Source organism: Myotis nattereri, assembly GCF_964212035.1.
Source record: "Myotis nattereri genome assembly, chromosome: 16".
Taxonomy (NCBI): Eukaryota; Metazoa; Chordata; class Mammalia; order Chiroptera; family Vespertilionidae; genus Myotis; species Myotis nattereri.
This window is the reverse complement of record NC_138091.1, coordinates 56305324-56327942: the sequence shown is the minus strand read 5'-3', so window position 1 is coordinate 56327942 and position 22619 is coordinate 56305324. Positions and strand designations below refer to the sequence as shown.

Below are 22619 nucleotides of genomic sequence, written 5' to 3'. Positions count from 1 at the left end.
TGCTGGCCCCGGAGTTGTTTATCTTCCTACTTGGTACAGGGCATCACCTGTGTCATCGCCCACAGCCGCCCACCTCACGCTGCTGGGGCGCAGAGCATGGGATGCCCACCCGCAGCACGCATCCCCCAGAGCACGTGCAGGCGGGGGCCTTCCGCAGTGAGAGCTGCGAGCCCTGTGCTGGGTGCTCATGTCGGGTGCTGGGGGGGCCCAGACCCGGCAGCTGCAAGAGTGAGAAACACCCCCTGACGCCACTCACTCTAAGGGCACAAACCCACCCCTCCCCCACCAGGAGAGTCCTGCCTGCAGGTCCTGATCTGGAGCCTCGGACTTTGTCCCAGTGCCCACCGCATGGCCTGGGCCGCCCGCCCGCCAGCCCGCCCGCCCGCAGCCCTGCTGAGGGAGAGGTGGCTGTGCCTTCGGGCAGGCGGGGCACTGTCTCCAGGAGGGTGGGAGGGCGACGGAGGCGGCTGCTCCCACCACCTGCTGTGTGACTGGGGGGCATCGCGTGGCCTGTGTCCTCTGCCTGCCTGGCTCACAGGTGTGGGGAGCGGGCAGCACTGGCCCAGGGAACTGCCTGATGCAAGGCCGAGGTCACAGACCCGGTCCCGTGGGCAGCGCTCCTGCCTCGCCCTGTGCGCAGGCGGCGCAGGCTCGGCCTCCCCGCGGGCAGCACTGCTGTGTCCGCCGGTGCCCTGCTAGCGAGGCGCGGCCGCGCGACTTCCTGCAGCGGAGAAAGTGAGCGGGAGCCGGGTGTTTCCCGCAGAAGCACTTCTGACCCGCGCAGCCTCCTGCTCGGCGCGCCGGGTATGAAACGCTCTTCATCCGGGAAGAGGCGCGGGAGCGAGTGGCCACGTGCGCGCACGGGCTCCCGGAGGCTCCTTTGTTCATCGCTCCCGGCGGTGTCCGTGCGGCGCCGGCTCTCCCGACGGCCGCGCGGCTCTGGGCAGCGGGGAGGCGCCCGCTCGGCCGCCGCCAGGCCCGGAGGCGTTTCCGGGTCCCGGCGAAATGGGGCGCCGGGCAGGAAGGACCAGGCCCGCGGCGATGACCGGCAGTAACCCCGCCGGGGCTCCCTGGCTGGGTCAATGACCGCGCTCGCCCACGGCTGCCCGCGCGACGGCCCAGCCGCCCATCACCCTATCGCCTAGCAACGCCCACTCGCGCGCCGCCATTGGTCCGGCGTGCACGCCCCCGGCCCCCGATTGGCCGCGACTGCGGGGCGAGCCACGCCCCCAGCCAGGTCCGCGCGCTCGGACGCGGACACGTGCGTGCGTCCCCCGGGGTCCGCCTAACCCCCAGTGGGGCCCCGTGTGAACCCCGACACCCCAGCCACCCCGTCCCGTGCCACCCACGCGCCGCGCACACGTGGGCCCCGCGTAGCCAGGGGAGGGGGCGGCCGAGGAGGCGGGGGTGGGCGCGCCATGTGCCTCCTGGCGAACGGAAGTCGAGGCCCCCGCCGTCCCGGGCGCGCCCCCGAGAGGGTCCCGCCATCACCCCACCGGCGGCGGCGCGCGGTCCCGGGCGCAGCCCCGACGCTCATTGGCCTGGGCGGCGCCGCCGAGCTGTCAGCCCATGTGGCGTGTCCGCGCGGGGCGGCCGCGGTTAAATACGCCGGCGCCGGCCTAGAGGGAGCCAGAGAGACGCAGCGCCGGCGCCTCCTCCGCGCTGCATCCTCGCCCCGCCGCCCGCACTGCGCCCGCGCCTAGACCAGGTACTGCGGCGGGGCCGGGGCCGGGGCCGGGGCCCGGCGATCGGGGACCGGGGGCTGGGATCGGGGGTCGGGCAGGCCGCTGGCTGCACCCTCGGCCGCGGGGCGCTCGGGCTGCCCGCGGTGAAGGAGGGTTGCCCGCGAGGCCGCGCCGTCTGATGCGAGCGTCCGGGGCGGGCGGTTAAGGGCCTGCGCGCCGCGCCCCAGGCCGTGGGGAGGTGGGCGATGCGAGGGCCGTACGCCGGGAGCTCCGCGAACAGCCATTTTGGTCGCGGGGTGGGCCGAGGCAGGGGGAGTCCCTGCCACCCGTGCGCGCCCACAAAGGTCTCCATGGGACCCCTCCACCCGGGGCATCCCCCCTTCGACTGCCGGCCGAGGCCCATCCCGACCCGGGGGCGCCATTCAGCTACCGGAGGGCCGGGAGGGTGGCCGAGAGGCCGGGAGCCGGGCGGGGACCGGCTTTCCCACCACGTGGGCGCAGCGCCGAGCCCGGGAGGTGCTGGGGGCTGAGCCCGTGCGGCGGGGCGGGGCGGGGCGCGCTGCGGGGGTCCCCTCCCCACCCCCACCCGCCTCCGCCGCACTCGGCGTGAATAGCAAGTAGGGAGAACAGAGCCGGCGCTTTCTGGAGGAAGCGGCCGCCCCGCGCTGGTGCCCTGGGCCGGCAAAGGGCTCTTTATTCGGCGCTGGGGGAGGGGGCTCCCGTCCTCCCGACAGCGGACTCTCGGCCACCAAGGAAGCCGCCGCTCCTGCGCTCGCCCGGCCTTGCTCGGACCAGGGAGGCCCGAGCGGTTGCGTGTCCAGCGGTCACGAGCATCAGGAGGCCCTGGGCCTTGAGGAAGTTGCTAGACCAACCCTGGCTTGGCCCCCCTCAGGGGCTACACAGATCCCCGGCCCAGGCCCACAGCTGGGAGTGCGGGGCAGGGGGTGGGGCTCCCTCGGAGGTTCTCTGGGGACCTGGATCTGGATGGGCAGGCAGGCCGGCTGCCTGGAGGCGAGCGAGCAGAATCCCGCGGCCTCCCCTACACAGGTGCATGGGTCTGGGTGGCATTGGCCTGGCACCCGACCGGGAAAGATGCCCCAGGTTGGCCCACCATGCGGCACAGGCGGCCACCTTTCCCCCAGAGCCCTGCCAGGCCTTGGCACCCACAGTGCCCTGCTGTCCTCTGGGTCCCTCCTGAGTCCTGGCAGCTTCTGCCTGCCCTCGGTGGCCATGAGCATGGCGGGCAGCGTGGGGTGCTGAGCTCAGGGCTTCTCTGTGGATCGTGGCCTCCCCATCCCCCAAGTTTTACCCCTTAGGCTTTGGTGCCCTTTCTCCTTTGGTTCTCTGGGCCATCTCCTAGGCCGGGAAGGGCTTGGGCCTTCCTCTGGGTGGCCCTCCTGAGGGCACCACAGCGGAGGTCACAGAGGCCACCGACTGCTGGGAGTGGTGGGCACAGGCAGCAGGCCCTGGTGGGGTCACCCCAGGCCTGGGCCCCAGATGTGACAGCTTCTGCCAAGGCCCAGTAAGAGGCGAGGACCTGCTGGGTCAGAGCTGACCGCCCGCCAACACACACACATTCACACCCAGGACATCCGTCCAGCCATCTGGCCTCCGGTCTGGGGCTTTCAGAGCTGCTGCTCTCTGACCCACCGGAGGGGGCGGGGGGGGGCAGGCTGAGGAGGGCGAGTACTGTGGGGTTCGGGGAGGTGTGGGGGCTGTGCACGGGTGGGGGCCGAGCTGACCGGTGCCTGGGCCCGCAGAGAGCATCATGGAGGAGGTGGTGATTGCTGGCATATCGGGGAAGCTGCCCGAGTCGGAGAACCTGCAGGAGTTCTGGGACAACCTCATTGGTGGCGTGGACATGGTGACGGACGATGACAGGAGGTGGAAGGCCGGTGAGTGATGGCCTGCCCGGCCCCGACTCTCCCTGGACATGGAGCCCGAGTGTGGTCTGGGCCCCGGCTGTGGAGGCTGAGGTCGCTCCTGGTGTGCGTGGCCCTTCTACAGCTGGTGCTCAGCGGGGGTCCGGGGCGGGAGGAGGGGCGCGGAGCCGCGTGTCCGAGGTCAGATAAGAGCTGGCTCTGGGGAAGCTGGTTTGACTCCCTCACGCCTGGTCGGCTCCCACGCGAGCAGTTCTACCTGATCCGCGGGTGTGAGTCAGCGCGGAGCCCAGCCCAGCAGAGCCCGGTGGAGGGTCTGCACCAGGGCAGGGGGGGTGGAGGAGACTGCTCTGGGGCCACTGCCCACCCTCCTGGGGAGTCCCCGTCTCCCTGTGGGTCCCTTGGGCCCTGACGCCCCACAGCGGTGCCTTCCCCCGCCGTGTCTGCAGGACTGTACGGCCTGCCCCGGCGCTCCGGCAAGCTGAAGGACCTGTCCAAGTTCGACGCCACCTTCTTCGGGGTCCACGCCAAGCAGGCGCACACGATGGACCCCCAACTGCGCCTGCTGCTGGAGGTCGCCTACGAGGCCATCGTGGACGGAGGTGGGTCTCTGGGGGGCCCATGGCCCACCTGGGGTCACAACGGGCAGCACTGTTCTCGGGCCCTTTGCTCCTAAAAGGGACATGTTCAGAGAAAAACGGAGCGTAGCCGGCCCAGGAGGCGGGCCGAGCGGGGCTCCCTTTGTCCCTGGTTGGGACTGCCAGGCCCGAGGTTCGGGAGGCGTGGGCCCCTGGGCAGGTCTGGTTTCACAACTGGCCCGCGGTGTCCTGGGCGTGCCCTGGCGCCCCAGTTTCCTTGCTCCCATCAGAGAACTGGTCTTGGGGTGAGGGCCGGTGCTGGGCTCCTGCCCTGGGTTGAGTCTGGTCCAGAGGTAGCTGGCTCTTGTCCTGGGGCTCAGACCTGTCCTTGCTGTGCCCACCCGCCTGTGAGAAGGGGTGGCTGGCCGGTCCTGATGGGGAGCCTGGGGGCTCCCCACTCTTGTCTTTGGGTCAGCAGGTGCCAGCCTGCCCCTGGCCTGACACTGAGCAGGACAGGGCACAGACACATGCCTGGGGAGGGGCGGGAGGCTGGCAGACCTGATGGCCTTCTCGCTGCCCGGGCCCTACCCAGGGGCCTTGGATGCCACTCCCCTGGGGCCGGCCAGGGCCCCTCCTGTAGGAGCCTGGACACTCGGCCTTTGTTTCCCTCTGTCTCCTTATCTTGCCTGTCCCAGGCAGGCGCCCTTGGGTCTTGGGTGTTCATTGGCCCTTGGGGCTCACCAGACTCCGCCAGGGACACCAGGGGCCAGGGGAGTAGCCTGGGGACAATGCTGCCCTCTGTCTACACCTCTGTCTCTGGCCGATGCCTGACCCAGAGCCTGGAGCCCCCCCCAGCCTCGCCCCCCCCCCCCCCCATTAGGCCCCAGTTTCTTGTGACCTGGTTCCTGGTTCTCTGTTCTCAGCCCTACCTGGGCTGGCCCCACCCGTCCCTCTGGCCGGCTAAGACGGTCCCCTCCACAAAGCTGGGTGGTGGGCAGGGTGCGGCCGGCGTCCTGACTGCTGCTCCCACAGGAATCAACCCGGCCTCGCTCCGAGGGACCAACACCGGCGTCTGGGTGGGAGTGAGTGGCTCTGAGGCCTCGGAGGCTCTCAGCCGAGACCCCGAGACCCTCGTGGGCTACAGCATGGTGGGCTGCCAGCGAGCCATGATGGCCAACCGCCTCTCCTTCTTCTTCAACTTCAAAGGTGGGTGCCCCGCCCGGCAGCGCGGCTCCGTGGTTGAGCGTTGACCTATGAACCAGGAGGTCAGGGTTCCACTCCCGGTCAGGGCACGTGCCTGGGTTGCGGGTTCGATCTCCAGTGTGGGGTGTACAGGAGGCAGCCGATCCGTGATTCTCCCATCATTGATGTTTCTCCTTCTCCCTCTCCCTTCCTCTCTGAAGTCAATAAAAAATGTATTGAAGTAAAATAAAAAGTAATAAAGGTGGGCGGGCGCCCCTGTGAGGTGAGGCCGAGAACAGCGGGCTCACCTCACACCCCGCTCCACCTCGGCCGCAGGGCCCAGCGTCGCCCTGGACACAGCCTGCTCCTCCAGCCTGCTGGCCCTGCACAACGCCTGCCAGGCCATCCGCAGCGGGGAGTGCCCCGCGGCCCTCGTGGGCGGCATCAACGTCCTGCTGAAGCCCAACACCTCCGTGCAGTTCATGAAGCTGGGCATGCTCAGCCCCGAGGGCACCTGCAAGTCCTTCGACCAGGCGGGTGAGGGCGCGGGCCGGGCGCGGGCAGCCTCCTCCCTGCCTCCCAGGCCAGAGCGGGCGCCTCGCCTGCCTGCCACCTGAGCCGCCCTCTGCCCTCAGGGGACGGTTACTGCCGCGCGGAGGCCGTGGTGGTTGTCCTGCTGACCAAGAAGTCGCTGGCCCGGCGCGTGTACGCCACCATCCTGAGCTCCGGCACCAACACCGACGGCGCCAAGGAGCAAGGTGGGCACTGGCCAGAGCGGGCGGGGGCGCCGGGGCCAGGGAGGGGTGCTGAGCTGGCCCTCTCCTCCGCAGGCGTGACCTTCCCCTCTGGAGAGGCCCAGGAGCAGCTCATGCGCTCCCTGTACGAGCCATTCGGCGTGGCCCCCGAGTCCCTGGAGTACATCGAGGCTCACGGCACCGGCACCAAGGTGAGGCCCCCGTGCCCGCGCCTGTGCCCACGCCCGGGCTGCCCGCTGCAGGCTGACCCTCCTGTGTCCCCCACAGGTGGGCGACCCCCAGGAGCTGAATGGCATCGACCGGGCCCTGTGTGCCACCCGCCAGGACCCCCTGCTGATCGGGTCCACTAAGTCGAACATGGGGCACCCGGAGCCGGCCTCGGGGCTGGCCGCACTGGCCAAGGTGGGCACTCCCTCGGGCAGGGTTGCGGGGCACTGTGCCGGGTCCCTACCCTGGTTCTGGGGGGCCCGACACGCTGCTGGGCACCTCCCCACAGGGCTGCAGGCAGTGGCCGGGGCAGCCCCAGGTGGGCAGCTCAACCCTCAGCTTCCTGAGCAGCCGTGGGGGCCTGAGTAATCCTGACCGCCATCGCTGGGCTCCTGGGTGTGGGCACTTCCTGGGCGACAGGCTCCCGGCAGGTGGCCGCCCTCTGCCATACGCGTGTCAGAAGCCGGACGGGTCTGGTCAGGGGCTTGGGTGTCCGGGCCCACGGCCACCTGGGAGGTGGTGGGCCTGGCTGAGGTGGGGCAGGTGTGGGGGGCAGTGCAGGCAGCAGCAGGGCTGTGGGTTGCCTTGGGGTCTCAGGACGACACGCCTCCCACAGGTGCTGCTGTCCCTGGAGCACGGGCTCTGGGCGCCCAACCTGCACTTCCACAGCCCGAACCCCGAGATCCCAGCGCTGCACAACGGGCGGCTGCGGGTGGTGGACCGGCCCCTGCCCGTCCGCGGGGGTAACGTGGCCATGAACTCCTTCGGCTTTGGTGGCTCCAACGTCCACGTCATCCTTCGACCCAACTGGTGCCCGCCCCCTGCGCCCGCCCCCCACGCCGCCTTGCCCCGCCTACTGCTGGCCAGCGGGCGCACCCCTGAGGCCGTGCAGGGGCTGCTGGAGCAGGGCCGCCAGCACAGCCAGAACCTGGCCTTCGTGAGCATGCTCAACGACATCGCGGCCACGCCCGTCACCGCCATGCCCTTCCGGGGCTGCACCGTGCTGGGCGGCGAGGACAGCGGGCAGGAGGTACAGCAGGTGCCCGCTGGGCAGCGCCCGCTCTGGTTCATCTGCTCCGGTGAGTCCTGGCCTGGCCTGCTGGGCGTGGGGGCAGAGGGTGGGTGGCCGGGGCCTGACACCTCCCGCCCTCAGGGATGGGCACGCAGTGGCGCGGGATGGGGCTCAGCCTCATGCGCCTGGCCTGCTTCCGGGACTCCATCCTGCGTTCCGACGAGGTCGTGAAGCCCTTGGGGGTGCAGGTCTCGGAGCTGCTGCTGAGCACAGATGAGGCCACCTTCGACGACACCGTCAACGCCTTCGTGAGCCTGACGGCCATCCAGGTCGGTCCTCGGGGTTGGGGTCACGTCCAAAGGCCTGGGGTTGGGGGGGGGTATGCGGAGGGCGGGGCCTGGACCTGCCGGGGCCTCCCCAGGACTCAGGTGACACGTCTGCCCCCAGATCGCCCTCATAGACCTGCTGACCAGCCTGGGCCTGCGGCCGGACGGCATCGTCGGGCACTCCCTGGGCGAGGTCGCCTGCGGCTACGCCGACGGCTGCCTCTCACAGGAGGAGGCTGTGCTCGCCGCCTACTGGCGCGGCCAGTGCATCAAGGAGGCCCACATCCCGCCGGGGGCCATGGCGGCCGTGGGTAGGTGCTGCCCAGGGGCATGGTGCCCGTACACGGGCTGGTGGCCATCAGTGCGGTTTTCCCAGGAGCCTGAGCTGAACCCACGTGGGGACACGAACCCCCCCCTCCCCGAGGACCCACACGATGGGATAAAGTCGGGGTGTCAGGGTCACTCGCCTTGGCTCCCTCCACAGGCAGGGGCCTGGGTGTCGTGACGAGGGAGGGAGGCCGTGGGCTGGCAGTAATGACACCCCCACTGAGAGGAGACGCGGCGGCGGCGGGGAGGCCTGTAAAGGCTGCTCCTCCGCGGCTGCAATCACTGAGCCGGTCATTAGTGCTGCCCCTGAGGCCCCTCTGCCCACAGGCTTGTCCTGGGAGGAGTGTAAGCGGCGCTGCCCCCCTGGCGTCGTGCCCGCGTGCCACAACTCCAAGGACACGGTGACCATCTCGGGACCTCAGGTGGGCGCTGGGGCGAGGCCGGTCCTCAAGTCCCTCCCCAGCCTCCGGGCGGGCTCTGCCGGGCCCAGGACTCCCGTCACCCGCGCCTCTTGTCCCCAGGCCTCCGTGTCCGAGTTCGTGGAGCAGCTGCGACAGGAAGGTGTGTTCGCCAAGGAGGTGCGGACGGGCGGCCTGGCCTTCCACTCCTACTTCATGGAGGGCATCGCCCCCTCGCTGCTGCGGGAGCTCAAGAAGGTGGGCCGGCCACCCCCGGGGCTGCCCGGGGCCCGGGAGGGCGGGAGTGGCCGAGCACCCGGCGCTGACCGGCAGCCTGTGCGCAGGTGATCCGGGCCCCGCGGCCCCGCTCCGCGCGCTGGCTCAGCACCTCCATCCCCGAGGCCCAGTGGCAGGGCAGCCTGGCCCGCACGCCGTCCGCCGAGTACAACGTCAACAACCTGGTGAGCCCGGTGCTGTTCCAGGAGGCGCTGTGGCACGTGCCGGAGAACGCCGTGGTGCTGGAGATCGCCCCCCACGCGCTGCTGCAGGTGCGCCCGGCGGGCCCACGGGCTCCGGGGGGGGCTCCGGGGGGGTCCCGGGTCGGGGTGCACACAGGGCAGCGGTCAGGCCCAGCCCGACTGTCCCCGCAGGCCGTGCTGAAGCGGGGCCTGAAGCCCGGCTGCACCGTCCTCCCCCTGATGAAGAAGGACCACGCCGACAACCTGCACTTCCTGCTCGGCAGCGTGGGCCGCCTGCACCTGGCGGGGTGGGTCTGCGCCCGTCACCAGGGCCTCAGTGGGCCCCTGCTCTGTGAGGGGTGGCGGGGCCGGGGGGTCCCCACCTTGGTCTCTGAGTCTTCGGGGAGGTGGTTGGCAGTGGGTGTGATGGGGGTCCCAGGGCCAGGTGCGCCCCTAACCTACTCCCCACCCCCAGCATTGACATCAACCCCAATGGCCTGTTCCCGCCCGAGGAGTTCCCAGCCCCCCGGGGGACCCCGCTCATCTCCCCCCTCATCAAGTGGGACCACAGCCAGACCTGGGACGTGCCTGCCGCCGAGGACTTCCCCAGCGGCTCCAGCAGCTCCTCGGCTACTGTCTACACCATCGGTGAGGCGGGCGGGGGTGAGGCCGGGCGGGGGAGGGGCTCCAGCTCTCCCTCCCGAGGTGGGCACTGAAGCCTGTGCCCTGCAGACGCCAGCCCCGAGTCCCCCAGCCACTACCTGGTGGACCACCGCATCGACGGCCGCGTCCTCTTCCCGGCCACCGGCTACCTGAGCCTGGTCTGGAGGACACTGGCTCGCGCCCTGGACCAAAACATGGAGCAGATGCCCGTGGCTTTTGAGGACGTGACGCTGCACCAGGCCACCATCCTGCCCAAGACGGGTGAGGCGGGGTGGCCGGGAGGAGCCGTGGGGGTGCTGGCCCCTGACCCCAGCTGCTCACCCTGGTCCCGCTGTCCGCAGGCACCGTGTCCCTGGAGGTGCGGCTGCTGGAGGCCTCGCACGCCTTCGAGGTGTCTCAGAACGGCAACCTGGTCGTGACCGGTGAGCGGGGTGCCGGGCCACAGGGCGTCCAACTCGGCTCTGCCCAGACCTCAGACCCCTGACTGCCCCCCACCCCCGCCCACAGGGACGGTGTACCAGTGGGAGGACCCCGACCCCAGGCTCTTCGACAGCCGGGATGGCCTGGACGCAGCAGACCCCGCAGATCCCTCGGCCACCTTCCGCTTGTCCCAGGGCGACGTGTACAAGGAGCTGCGGCTGCGGGGCTACGACTACGGCCCCCACTTCCAGGGCGTCCTTGAGGCCTCCCTTGAAGGTGGGCACGCTGCCCCCTGGACACCTCGGGGGCGGGCCCAGTGTCCAGGCGCCACGTGCCTGTCATCGCCCCAGCCAGGGGGGTGGGGGGAGTGGTGGGTGGAGGGGCCACTGCTGCCTGGTCAGGGCACGGGAAGAGGCTGCGTGCGACTGACCCCTCGTGCTGACGCCCCCCTGCCACAGGCGACACTGGCCAACTGCTGTGGCGGGACAACTGGGTGACCTTCCTGGACAGCATGCTGCAGATGTCCATCCTGGGCACCTGCCAGCGCAGCCTGCGCCTGCCCACCCGCATCGCCGCCATCCATATCGACCCCGCCCTCCACCGGCGCAAGGTGCACACACTGCAGGACGAAACCCCAGGTAGCACGGCCCCGCACCCCGTGCCCGCTGCGCCCCAGGCCCCGCACCCCGTGCCCGCTGCGCCCAGGCCCCGCACCCCGTGCCCGCTGTGCCCCAGGCCCCGCACCCCGTGCCCGCTGCGCCCAGGCCCCGCACCGCCCACACTCTGTGCCCCCACAGCGGTTCGCGTGGTGGTGAGCAGCTCTCTGAACAGCACGGTGGCTGGGGGCATCCTCATCGCAGGCCTGCACGCCTCGGTGGCCCCGCGGCGGCAGCAGGAACAGCATGCGCCCATCCTGGAGAAGTTCTGCTTCACGCCGCACGTGGAGGGCGGGTGCCTGGCGGACAGCGCGGCCCTGCAGGAGGAGCTGCAGCTGTGCAGCGGTGAGGCCCTCCCAGCCCCAGGCACTAGCCTGTTACACACCCCTGGTGACGGGGAGTTCATCCCCACCCGCCCACAGCCCATCGCTGGGACCTGGTCTAGCTTTGCCTCCCCAGTCTTCAGGGGCCCACCCACCAGCACAGGCGAGCCCTCCTCACACCGGCAACAGCCGGGACCGCGGGCACTGACCTCGCTGTCGGTAGACCTGTCCTTTGTGGGCGGCGCCCTGTTGGGGCACAGCAGCTTCTGTCCTGGGGCCCTCTGTGGTCGGCGCCACTTGTGAGCCCTGGACCGCCAGGCTGCCCACTCGTCCTTCCATCTGTTTGCGTGTCCAGTGGGCTGGGCAATGGGCCCTGAGGACGGCCCCCAGGTCCCTCCAGTCAGATACCTGCTGCCCGGGGGCCAGGACCCGCTCATCTGAGGCCCCCAATGCCCATCCCCCCCCAGGGTTGGCACAGGTGCTGCAGGCCAAGGTGGCCCAGGAGGGGCTGAAGATGGTGGTGCCTGGGCTGGATGGGGCGCAGGCCCCGCGGAAGCCCCCGCAGCAGGGCCTGGCTCGGCTGCTGGCGTCCGCCTGCCAGCTCAACGGGAACCTGCAGCCGGAGCTGGGCCGGGTGCTGGCACAGGCGCGGCCGGGGCTGCCCGAGGACCCGCTGCTCAGCGGCCTCCTCGACTCCCCGGCCCTCAAGGCCTGCGTGGACACTGCCCTGGAGAACGTGACCGGCCTCCGCATGAAGGTGGTGGAGGTAGGTGCTGGGCAGGGCGGTCAGCACGGGCGCCGAGCTGGACAGACCCACACCAGGGCCAAGGCCCAGCCGGCCTGTGCACCAGCGTGAGACTGCACACGTGTCCACTGCTCCCGCGGCGGGGGGTGAGGGACACGGGCGCTACAGACGGGGGTCAGGGCCGCCCATCCAGGCCTCCGTCCCACCAGGTGCTGGCTGGGGACGGCCACCTCTATTCGCGCATCCCGGCGCTGCTCAACACCCAGCCCCTGCTGCAGCTGGACTACACCGCCACCGACCGCCACCCCCAGGCCCTGGAGCCCGCCCAGGCCAAGCTGCAGCAGCTCGACGTGGCCCAGGGCCAGTGGGACCCCGCGGATCCCGCCCCCAGCGGCCTGGGCCCGGCCGACCTGCTGGTGTGCAACTGTGCGCTGGCCACCCTCGGGGACCCGGCCACAGCCCTCGGCAACATGGCCGCCGCCCTCAAGGAGGGGGGCTTCCTGCTCCTGCACACGCTGCTCAGAGGGCACCCCCTCGGGGAGATGCTGTCCTTCCTGACCTGCCCCGAGCCGCAGCCGGGCCGGCAGGGCCTGCTGGGCCAGGACGCGTGGGAGGGCCTGCTGGCGGGGGCGTCCCTGCGCCTGGTGGCCCTGAAGAGGTCCTTCTACGGCTCCGTGCTCTTCCTGTGCCGCCGGCCCGCCCCGCAGGGCAGCCCCATCTTCCTGCCCGTGGAGGACGCCAGCTTCCAATGGGTGGACTCGCTCAAGGTCAGTGCCCCCGCCCCAGCCCCGCCCCTGCTGCCAAGGGACCCTCCCACAGACCAACCCTTGCCTCGTCCTGCAGGACATTCTGGCCGACGCCTCCTCCCGGCCGGTGTGGCTGACGGCCAGCGGCTGCGCCACCTCGGGCGTCGTGGGCATGGTCAACTGCCTGCGGAAGGAGCCCGGCGGCCACCGGGTCCGGTGAGAGCCCTGAGCTGTGCCCATCCCTGCCTGCCCCCCCCCTCAGCCCCCCTCCTGCCCATCACCTCCCTCCCATCACTCGTCTGGTGCCCACAGGTGCATCCTGGTGTCCAACCTCAGCAGCGCGTCCCCCGTCCCCCAGCTGGACCCCGGCTCCGCGGAGCTGCAGGAGGTGCTGCGGGGGGACCTGGTGATGAACGTCCACCGGGACGGGGCCTGGGGGGCCTTCCGCCACTTCCCGCTGGAGCACGGTGAGCCCCCGCCAGGCCCTCGCCTGTAGCTGGGTGGGTGAGGAGGGGCTGGGGATCCCCGCCTGGCTGGGCCCTAGCAGCCCTGCCTCTGTGGCCCCAGGCCCGCCGGAGGAGCAGACGGAGCACGCCTTCGTGAATGTCCTCACCCGGGGGGACCTGTCCTCCATCCGCTGGGTCTGCTCCCCGTTGCGCCACGCCCCGGCCCCCAGCCCCGGTGTCCAGCTCTGCACTGTCTACTACGCCTCCCTCAACTTCCGGGACATCATGCTGGCCACGGGCAAGCTGTCACCTGACGCCATCCCAGGTGCGGGCGGGGCGGGGTGGGGCAGGTGCAGGCCCTGGGGGCAAAGGGTCCCCGCCCAAAGCGCTCAGACCGAACCCGTGGGCTGACCCGCCCTCTGCCCCCAGGGAAGTGGGCTGCCCGGGACTGCATGCTGGGCATGGAGTTCTCTGGCCGAGACCCCAGCGGCAAGCGCGTGATGGGGCTGGTGCCCGCCGAAGGCCTGGCCACCTCCGTCCTGCTGTCCCAGGACTTCCTGTGGGACGTGCCCTCCAACTGGTGAGTCAGCGGCCGGGAGCCCAGGCCCGACACAGACGTGGCTGGTGGGGCCTGAGTGACCCGTCCCTGTGCCGGCAGGACCCTGAAGGAGGCGGCCTCGGTGCCCGTGGTCTACACGACGGCCTACTACTCGCTGGTGGTGCGCGGGCGTGTGCAGCGCGGGGAGACGGTGCTCATCCACTCGGGCTCGGGTGGCGTGGGCCAGGCGGCCATCGCCATCGCCCTCAGCCTGGGCTGCCGCGTCTTCACCACCGTGGGTGAGCTGCCGCCCCTCGCGCCCGGCCGCCCCTCCCGCCCGCAGCCAGCTCACCGCACGCGCCTCCCCCCAGGGTCAGCGGAGAAGCGGGCATACCTCCAGGCCAGGTTCCCCCAGCTCGACGACACCAGCTTCGCCAACTCCAGGGACACGTCCTTTGAGCAGCACGTGCTCCGGCACACGGCAGGAAAGGGTGCGTGGCCCCCGAACCCCGGCACCGCCCCCTGCCCGGCACCCCCGCTCCCGCCCCTCCCCCGGCCCACCCTGCCCTGCGGGCTGAGCAGGAGAAGAAGGCCAGGCAAGGCCGGGGTCTGGCCTCCGGACTGTGGCTGTGCCCAGCAGTGGGGTGACCGTGGGACGCCTATCCCCCCAGGTGTGGACCTGGTCCTGAACTCGCTGGCAGAGGAGAAGCTGCAGGCCAGCGTGCGGTGCCTGGCCCAGCACGGCCGCTTCCTGGAAATCGGCAAATTCGACCTTTTCAACAACCACCCCCTGGGTGAGGCCGGGCAGCAGGCAGCAGGCGGTGGGGCCGGGGCCGGTGGGGTCCCCGGGTGTTGGGTCCGAGAGTGCGAGCCCCGCCCTCCGCTCCCGCCCGCCAGGCATGGCCATCTTCCTGAGGAACGTGACCTTCCACGGGATCCTGCTGGACGCCCTCTTCGAGGAGGCCAGCGCCGACTGGCGGGCGGTGGCGGGGCTGCTGCGGGCGGGCATCCGGGACGGCGTGGTGCAGCCCCTCCGCTGCACCGTGTTCCCCAAGGACCAGGTGGAGGGCGCCTTCCGCTACATGGCGCAGGGGAAGCACATCGGCAAAGTGCTCGTGCAGGTGAGGGGGGGCCCCCGGCGCCCGTGCAGCTGAGGGGGTCCCCGGGGCGCCCGTGCAGGTGAGGGGGGCCCTGGGCACCACCGGCCCGACCCCCGGGCAGAGTGTGAGCCGTGCTGCTTGTGCAGGTGCGTGAGGAGGAGCCGGACGCCATGCTGCAGGGGCCCCTGCCCACCCTGACGACCGCTGTGTCCAAGGTCTTCTGCCCGGCCCACAAGAGCTACGTCATCGCCGGGGGCCTGGGCGGCTTCGGCCTGGAGCTGGCTCAGTGGCTGGTGCTGCGCGGGGCCCAGAAGCTGGTGCTGACCTCGCGCTCTGGCATCCGCACGGGTAAGGCCTGGGGTGGGCGGGCGGCGGGCAGTGGGGACGCGCCCTCCCTGGTCAGCCCCCTCATGGGCTCTGAGGCCCCGGGCGAGGTGGCTGGAGCCCTGATCCCAGCCCCCCGCCTGCAGGCTACCAGGCCAAGCAGGTGCGGGAGTGGCGGCGACAGGGTGTGCAGGTGCTCGTGTCCACCAGCAACGCCAGCTCCCTGGACGGGGCCCGGGGCCTCATCGACGAGGCCACGCAGCTGGGGCCGGTCGGAGGCGTCTTCAATCTGGCCATGGTGAGTGGGCTCCGTGGCGGGCGGGGCGCCCGGGGCCGCGGGGCAGCGCTGAGGACGCCTCTCCCCAGGTCCTGAGGGACGCAATGCTGGAGAATCAGACGCCCGAGCTCTTCCAGGACGTGAGCAAGCCCAAGTACAGCGGCACCCTGCACCTGGACAGGTGGGCGCGGCCCTCCCCACGCCCGGCCCTCACGCCCCACTCAGGTGGTGCGGGCCCCGCGGGACCCGCTCCCCGTGCACGTGCTCCAGGGACTGGGGTCCAGGCCCCGGGACTCTTGGGGCAGAGCCGCGGCTCCACAGAGGCAGGGCCGGTTCAGCAGGGGGGCGGGCAGCTGGCCCGGGAGTGACCCCAGCACCCACAGGGTGACCCGTGAGGCGTGCCCCGAGCTGGACTACTTCGTGGCCTTCTCCTCGGTGAGCTGTGGGCGCGGCAACGCAGGCCAGACCAACTACGGCTTCGCCAACTCCACCATGGAGCGCATCTGCGAGAGGCGCAGGCACGATGGCCTCCCAGGTAGGCCCGTGGCCCCGCCCCCCGCCCACGGCCCCGCCTGCTCCATGCCGACCCTAACCCCGCCCCCCACATGCCCTCACCCCGCCCCCCGCCTCCCGCCCGCGGCCCCGCCCCCACATGCGCTCACCCCGCCTCCCGCCCGCGGCCCCGCCCCCACATGCGCTCACCCCGCCTCCCGCCCACGGCCCCGCCCCCACATGCGCTCACCCCGCCTCCCGCCCGCGGCCCCGCCCCCACATGCCCTCACCCCGCCCCCCGCCTCCCGCCCGCGGCCCCGCCCCCACATGCGCTCACCCCGCCTCCCGCCCGCGGCCCCGCCCCCACATGCGCTCACCCCGCCTCCCGCCCGCGGCCCCGCCCCCACATGCGCTCACCCCGCCTCCCGCCCGCGGCCCCGCCCCCACATGCGCTCACCCCGCCTCCCGCCCACGGCCCCGCCCCCACATGCGCTCACCCCACCCCGCCTCCCGCCCGCGGCCCCGCCCCCACATGCGCTCACCCCGCCCCCCGCCTCCCGCCCGCGGCCCCGCCCCCACATGCGCTCACCCCGCCCCCCGCCTCCCGCCCGCGGCCCCGCCCCCACATGCGCTCACCCCGCCCCCCGCCTCCCGCCCGCAGGCCTGGCCGTGCAGTGGGGCTCCATCGGTGACGTAGGCGTGGTGCTGGAGACGATGGGCAGCAACGACTCGGTCGTCGGGGGGACGCGGCCCCAGCGCATCGCCTCCTGCCTGGAGGTGCTGGACGTCTTCCTGAGCCAGCCCCACCCCGTGCTCAGCAGCTTCGTGCTGGCGGAGAAGAAGGCCGCGGCCCGCGGGGGCGGCGACGGCCAGCAGGACCTGGTGAAGGCCGTGGCACACATCCTGGGTGAGGGGCCGCCCGCCTCAGTACCCCCCACACGGGGCCTGCCTGCCTCTCACGGGGGAGACGCCGCGGCCGCGCCCGCCCTACCCCCTCCCCGCTTGCCAACCAGGCGCCTCTCCCCAGGCATCCGCGACTTGGCCGCCGTCAACCTGGACAGCTCGCTGGGGGACCTGGGCCTGGACTCGCTCATGGGCGTGGAGGTGCGCCAGACGCTGGAGCGCGAGCACGACCTGGTGCTGTCCATGCGCGACATCCAGCAGCTCACGCTGCGGAAGCTGCAGGACCTGTCCTCCCAGGCCAGCCCGGCCAGCGGTGCGTGCGGGTCAGAGGTCGCGGGCCCAGCCTGTGGGGTGTGGGCGTGTGTCTCGGTGTGGCCTGTGGGCAGCCTGGCCAGGTCGGGCTTGTTGACCAGCCCCTCCGAGTGGGACCAGAGCCCCAGCCCCAGCAGCAGCCGGAGCCGCGGGTGCACGTGTACGCGTGTACGGGTGTGTGTGTCTCCAGCTGCGGGTGCGCGTGTACGGGCGTGTGTGTGCGTCTGCGGGCACCGGTGGAAGCTGGCCTCCCTGGCATCTCTCCCCACAGAGCTGGCGGCCTCCACGCCCAAGGAGGACAGCCCTGCCCGGCAGCAGGCCCTGCTGAACCTGAGCACCCTGCTGGTGAACCCCGAGGGCCCGACCCTCACGCGGCTCAACTCCGTGCAGAGCTCCGAGCGGCCCCTGTTCCTGGTGCACCCCATCGAGGGCTCCACCACCGTGTTCCACAGCCTGGCCGCCAAGCTCAGCATCCCCACCTACGGCCTGCAGTGCACGCGAGGTGTGTGCGGGTCCCTGGGGGGGGTGCCCGTGGGGCCGGGGCGCCCACCCACACGGAGCTCTCCCGCCCGCAGCCGCCCCGCTGGACAGCATCCAGAGCCTGGCCGCCTACTACCTCCAGTGCGTCAGGCAGGTGCAGCCCGAGGGGCCCTACCGCATCGCCGGCTACTCCTACGGCGCCTGCGTGGCCTTCGAGATGTGCTCGCAGCTGCAGGCGCAGCAGGGCCCCGCCCCCGCGCACAACAGCCTCTTCCTGTTCGACGGCTCGCACACCTACGTGCTGGCCTACACACAGGTGAGGGCGGTGCCGGGTCAGCCGGTCGGGGTCGTGCCCCCCTCGCCTCCCTACACAGCCTCTCCCTCCCCTTGCAGAGCTATCGTGCGAGGCTGACGCCCGGCTGCGAGGGGGAGGCCGAGGCCGCGGCCATGTGCTTCTTCGTGCAGCAGTTCACGGACACGGAGCACAGCAGGGTGGGTCCTAGGCCAGACGGGTCTGTGCCGGGGCGGGGGCGGGGTCTGCGCCCGGCGGGGGCGGGGTCTGCTGGCCCACCTCGCGACCCACTCATCCATCCCGCAGGTGCTGGAGGCGCTGCTGCCGCTCGCGGGCCTGGAGGAGCGTGTGGTGGCCGCCGTGGACATGATCACGCAGAGCCACGCGGGCCTGGACCGCCGTGCGCTCACCTTTGCCGCGCGCTCCTTTTACCACAAGCTGCGCGCCGCGGAGCAGTACACGCCGCGGGCCACCTACCATGGCAACGTGACGTTGCTGCGCGCCAAGAAGGGCGGGGCGCAGGGCGAGGACCTGGGCGCCGACTACAACCTGTCCCAGGTGTGCGACGGGAAGGTGTCGGTGCACATCATCGAGGGCGACCACCGCACGCTGCTGGAGGGCAGCGGCCTGGAGGCCATCCTGGGCATCATCCACGGGGCCCTGGCCGAGCCGCGCGTCAGCGTGCGGGAGGGCTAGCCTCCCGGCCCGGCCCGGCCCAGTCCGGTCCTGCCGCTGGGCCCGGCCTGCACCCCGGGGGCCGCTAGGAGTAGGACTGACGCCCGCCCGTCCTGGGCACCTCCCGCCCGGCCACCTCGGCCGCCACCACGTGGGCGCGGGGCCGGGACCCGCGCCACCGACTCGGAGGCCTCCCTGGTCTGTGAAGAGTCGGCCGAGCCGGGCGCGATCCCGTGAGCCCCCGATGCCACGTGCAGCCCGCGCGTCCTTGGGGTCCCGGTTTGGATTCTATTTATTGCGCCGCTGGGGAGCCGCGGGCCAGGATGCAGCGGGGCAGCGGCCGGGCACCCACCCTGTTCCCTGTCCTTTTTTCAAGAAACACATTCATGTTGCTGCTCAGATTTTGAAATTTATTATAATTGTCAGTTCAAAGACCCGGTCTGGATCTGTTTCATTTTTACACGGACTCGGGGTATGGGACCCCGTGCTCTCCGTGCCCTCCAGCACCAGCGCCCCGAGGCAGTCTGGAGCCCTCTGCGGGGCACACAGCCGTTAGGAGTGGCAGGCAGCGGTTGTGGGGACCCCCGCACCTTTTCCAGAAGTGAGAGACGGGTCTGCGCCCCAGGGCACGTGTGGAGGCGTCCTGCCCTCCAAGAGAGTCTCTCTTTGAAGTCGCTGCGTGTGGGTGAGACCCACATGGCAAACCCTCACGGCCACACCTGCACTCCTGACGGGCACGGAGGGGAGGCTGGAGGGAGGGTGACAGGCAGGGAGAGCCCCTGAGCCAGGGGTGAGGTGGCGCCCTGGAGTGGGGTTTCTGCCTGACGAGGTGAGCTGCAGAGTTGGGCTCTGGGAGGGGTGCAAGGTGGGGACAAAAGACAGGTGGGGAGCAGGTCCCCCTGGGCTTCTAGAAGGACGTCGGGGACCCAGCAACAGGCCAGGTGCTGACGTGCTCCTAAGAAAGCTCTGAGCTGCCGCCTGAGCCCACAGCCCCACTCCCGTTTGTGCCCAAACAGACCCGGAAACGGCTCGGCCCACAGCTTCACTCTCCCAACAGCCAAGGAGGGAGCAGCGGGTGTCTGTCCACAGGTGGGCGGGGCCGCGATGGGCAGTCGCTCAGCCACAGAAGGAAGGAGGTTCTGATTTGTGTGCTACACGCTAAAGCTGTGAGGGTTTCTGGAGCTGGGACCTTCCTATCAGAGGTTCCAGAGCAGAAGTGCATGAGGGACAAGGCCGTGCCACGGTGAACCCGACGAGATGACAGTCCGACACGCTGGCCCCTCGAGCCTCTGTTCTGGGAAGCAGAAGGGAACGGGTGAGGCTGGAGGTACCCCCCACACACACACACCCACCCCCGCTCTGCGATGGGCAGCAGGAGGCGGTGAGCGAGGAACCAGGTTGCCCAGCAAGTTCATGGGGGACCTTGGCCAAGATGGGCCACGTTCTGGGTCGTAAAACGAGTCAAATTCTAAAGGATTCACTTCCTATAACACATTTTCTCTGACCGCAACTGCATGGAATGAGAGTCGTTGGCAAAAAGCCCTTGACTCTCCTCGAACACTTAGGAACCACTTCTAACTCTGGTTAAAGGAGAGATCAGCGTGCAAATTAGGGTTTTAAACGGAAACTTGTAAAAATGTGGGGTTCGGCTCATGGTGCTCAGGGGAGATCCATAGCAGGAAGGAAAGGCCAACGTCAAAAAGAAACCATTTCTCCAATCAGTGACTTCAGATTCCACCTTAAGAAACTAAAGAAAAGACCAAATGAGACCCAAACTTAGTACAAGAGGAACTAACACATCAGAGTAAAAATCCATGTAAAAAACAAAATGAGTGAAACCAAGACTAGTTCTTAGATTCATTCCCAGGTTTTGGGGCGCACGCGTGCGTACACACACACACACACACAAGTTCTGTGAGAACCAATAATTCATAAACCTTAGGCCAGGAGAGCTTGGGTGTATGGGGGGGGGGGGGGGAATGACAAGTGATATCACTAAGATTATACACAAGGATTATTATGAACAACTTTATGCCAAACAACTTAAATGAAGTGAGCAAATCCCACACAAGACGAAGAAGTAGACAACCAGAATAACCCTGCATTCATTGAAAAAAATGAACTTTTCCACAAAAAGAAACTCCAGATGAACGGCAAATTACACCAAAAAAAAACCTATTATGGCCTGGCCAGTGTTCTCAGTGGTTGAGAGTGGACCCAGGAGCCAAGAGGTCACCGGTTCCATTCCTGGTCAGGGCACAGGCCCTCGTTTCGGGCTCGACCCCCAGTGGAGGGCACGCGGGAGGCAGCTGATCACATCAGTGTTTCTCTCCCTCTCCCTCCCTCTAGTCAACTATTCTCTGAACTGCGGTGGATGTTTGTGCGCGAACCTCACTGGACTCGTCGGGCTGGGCTGTTTGAATGTTTTCTTTTTAGGTTCCTTAGGGATGTCTCTGTAGACAATCACACCGTGTGCAGAACGGGGCGTTTTCCTTGTTCCCATCCAGACACCTCTTCTTTCTTTTCTCGCCTATTGAGCTGGCTGAGCTGCCAGCGCTGCTTTGAGGAAGGCTGGCGAGAGCAGGCATCCTGGCCTCGGAGGAAAGGCATTTCGCCCATCATCACCTGTGATAGTAATTGTGGTTTTGGTGTCTTTTTTTTTTTTTTTGTAGATTCTCTGCCATGTTTAGAAAGTTCCTCTATTCCTAGTTTATGAGGTTTTATTTATTAGTTTATTTTTTATGCTTCACGAAGTTGTGTGTCACCTTTGCAAGAGGCCATGCTAATCTTTCTACTGTTTCCATTTTAGTGTCTGTGCTGCTGAAACCAGCACCATTTTATTTTTTAAAACTATATTTTTACTGATTTCAGAGAGGAAGGGAGAGGGAGAGAGACATCAATGATGAGAGAGAATCCTGGCTCGGCTGCCGCCTGCACACCCCCTGCTGGGGGTCGAGCCAGCCACCCCGGCGTCTGCCCTGACACAGAATCGAACGCTGACCTCCGGGTGCATAGGTGGACGCTCAACCACTGAGCCATGATGGCTGGGCTCACATCTGTTCTTGATGAAGACGCCCTCCCACACCAGGCCATGCATTCTTCTCCCTACGTAGGAGTTGCGGGTCCCCAGACCGGTCCCCCTGGAAGGAGATGAAAGGAGCCCATAAAAAACTCTGCAGACGCCCATGTTCTTAGTTCTCACTGGCATTGGGTAACTTAAAAAAAGTTTCTCAAATATCTATGCCTTTGGTCAACTGCTGGGGTCCTGGAATGGCTGCTTGTAACAATGTGCCCACCGTTGTCTTGGCTGTGGCAGAGACAGGGTTGAGGCCTACACGAGCGTTGACTCCAGTCACGCAGGCAGCGTGGGGGCAGCAGGTCCTCCATGAAAACCTCCCGTGGGGATGCGGAGGAGAGGCTGCGAGCGGGGAGCGGGGATGGCTGCAGGGTCTGGTGTGTGTCTCCCTCCTGGATCTTGAAGTCCCATAACAAGGCCATTAATGTTTAATGGTGTGAAACCCAGCTCCGCCCGCCCCGGGCTGGAGAGCGGTCAGCATTCCTGAGGCAAACTCCCCAGGGGCCAGGGGCCAGGGGCCAGGGGCCAGGGGCCGGCACAGCAACCAAATCAGAGCACGTCCTGTCCTTCATCTTCTCGGAGCAACGGACCCATCCAGGCCCCAAGGCACAGCTACCTTTTTCTTTTTAAATATATTTTATTGATTCTTTACAGAGAGGAAGGGAGAGGGATAGAGAGTTAGAAACATCGATCGGCTGCCTCCTGCACACCTCCTACCGGGATGTGCCCACAACCCAGGTACATGCCCTTGACCGGAATCGAACCCGGGACCTTTCAGTCCGCAGGCCGACGCTCTATCCACTGAGCCACACCGGTTAGGGCCTACCTTTTTAAAAATAATATATTTTTACTGATTTCAGAGGGAGAGAGACAGAAACATGATGGGCCGCCTCCTGCACCACCACCCTCCCCCCCCCACTGGGGATGAGCCTGCACCCGGGCCTGGGCCCCGACCCGCAATCGAACCCTGACCTCCTGGTTCACAGGTCGCCGCTCAGCCCCTGGGCCACCGCCGGGCTCTCGTCCTTTTACAGCGGCTTTTCTTCTTGCAACACCGGCCCGGGCCTGCGGGACCTCGGCGAACACCATGAATAATGGGGTCCTGTGCCTCTTGGCACCTCCAGGCCGATTCCCAGCCCCAGCGTCTGCCTCCGCGCTGTCACCCTGACCCCCCGAACCCTAACCCTGGCCCGGACCCCTGGCCCTGACTCTGACCCTGACCTCGGTCACGCGGGGGACTCCGACCATCAGGGACCCGGGAAGGGACCATGGCGCAGGGCTGGGCGGCCCGAGCTTTTTGGGGCGCGGAGTGAGGAGGCGGGACCTGGGCGCAGGAGTTGGTG

At 68.8% G+C, this 22619-nt stretch overlaps 1 protein-coding gene across 1 annotated transcript; it reads left to right on the top strand.

The window, feature by feature from the left end:
* Positions 1 to 3453: 3453 nt before the first annotated feature.
* Positions 3454 to 18635, top strand: FASN (fatty acid synthase; the record flags this gene model as incomplete). Its single annotated transcript, XM_081108998.1, has 40 exons — positions 3454 to 3580; positions 4015 to 4167; positions 5176 to 5349; positions 5662 to 5862; positions 5961 to 6083; positions 6156 to 6271; positions 6348 to 6482; positions 6904 to 7366; positions 7441 to 7628; positions 7747 to 7936; positions 8280 to 8374; positions 8474 to 8608; positions 8695 to 8898; positions 9001 to 9116; positions 9284 to 9456; positions 9541 to 9732; positions 9813 to 9893; positions 9979 to 10167; positions 10350 to 10529; positions 10689 to 10892; positions 11338 to 11636; positions 11825 to 12382; positions 12459 to 12577; positions 12674 to 12828; positions 12929 to 13132; positions 13237 to 13387; positions 13466 to 13644; positions 13717 to 13836; positions 14017 to 14139; positions 14243 to 14466; positions 14592 to 14793; positions 14916 to 15067; positions 15136 to 15227; positions 15430 to 15581; positions 16200 to 16445; positions 16566 to 16754; positions 17025 to 17255; positions 17329 to 17549; positions 17627 to 17725; positions 17832 to 18635. 40 exons carry the CDS (start codon positions 3454 to 3456, stop codon positions 18219 to 18221), a joined length of 7545 nt encoding a protein of 2514 aa, XP_080965124.1. The 3' UTR covers positions 18222 to 18635.
* Between the last annotated feature and the right edge of the window lie 3984 nt (positions 18636 to 22619).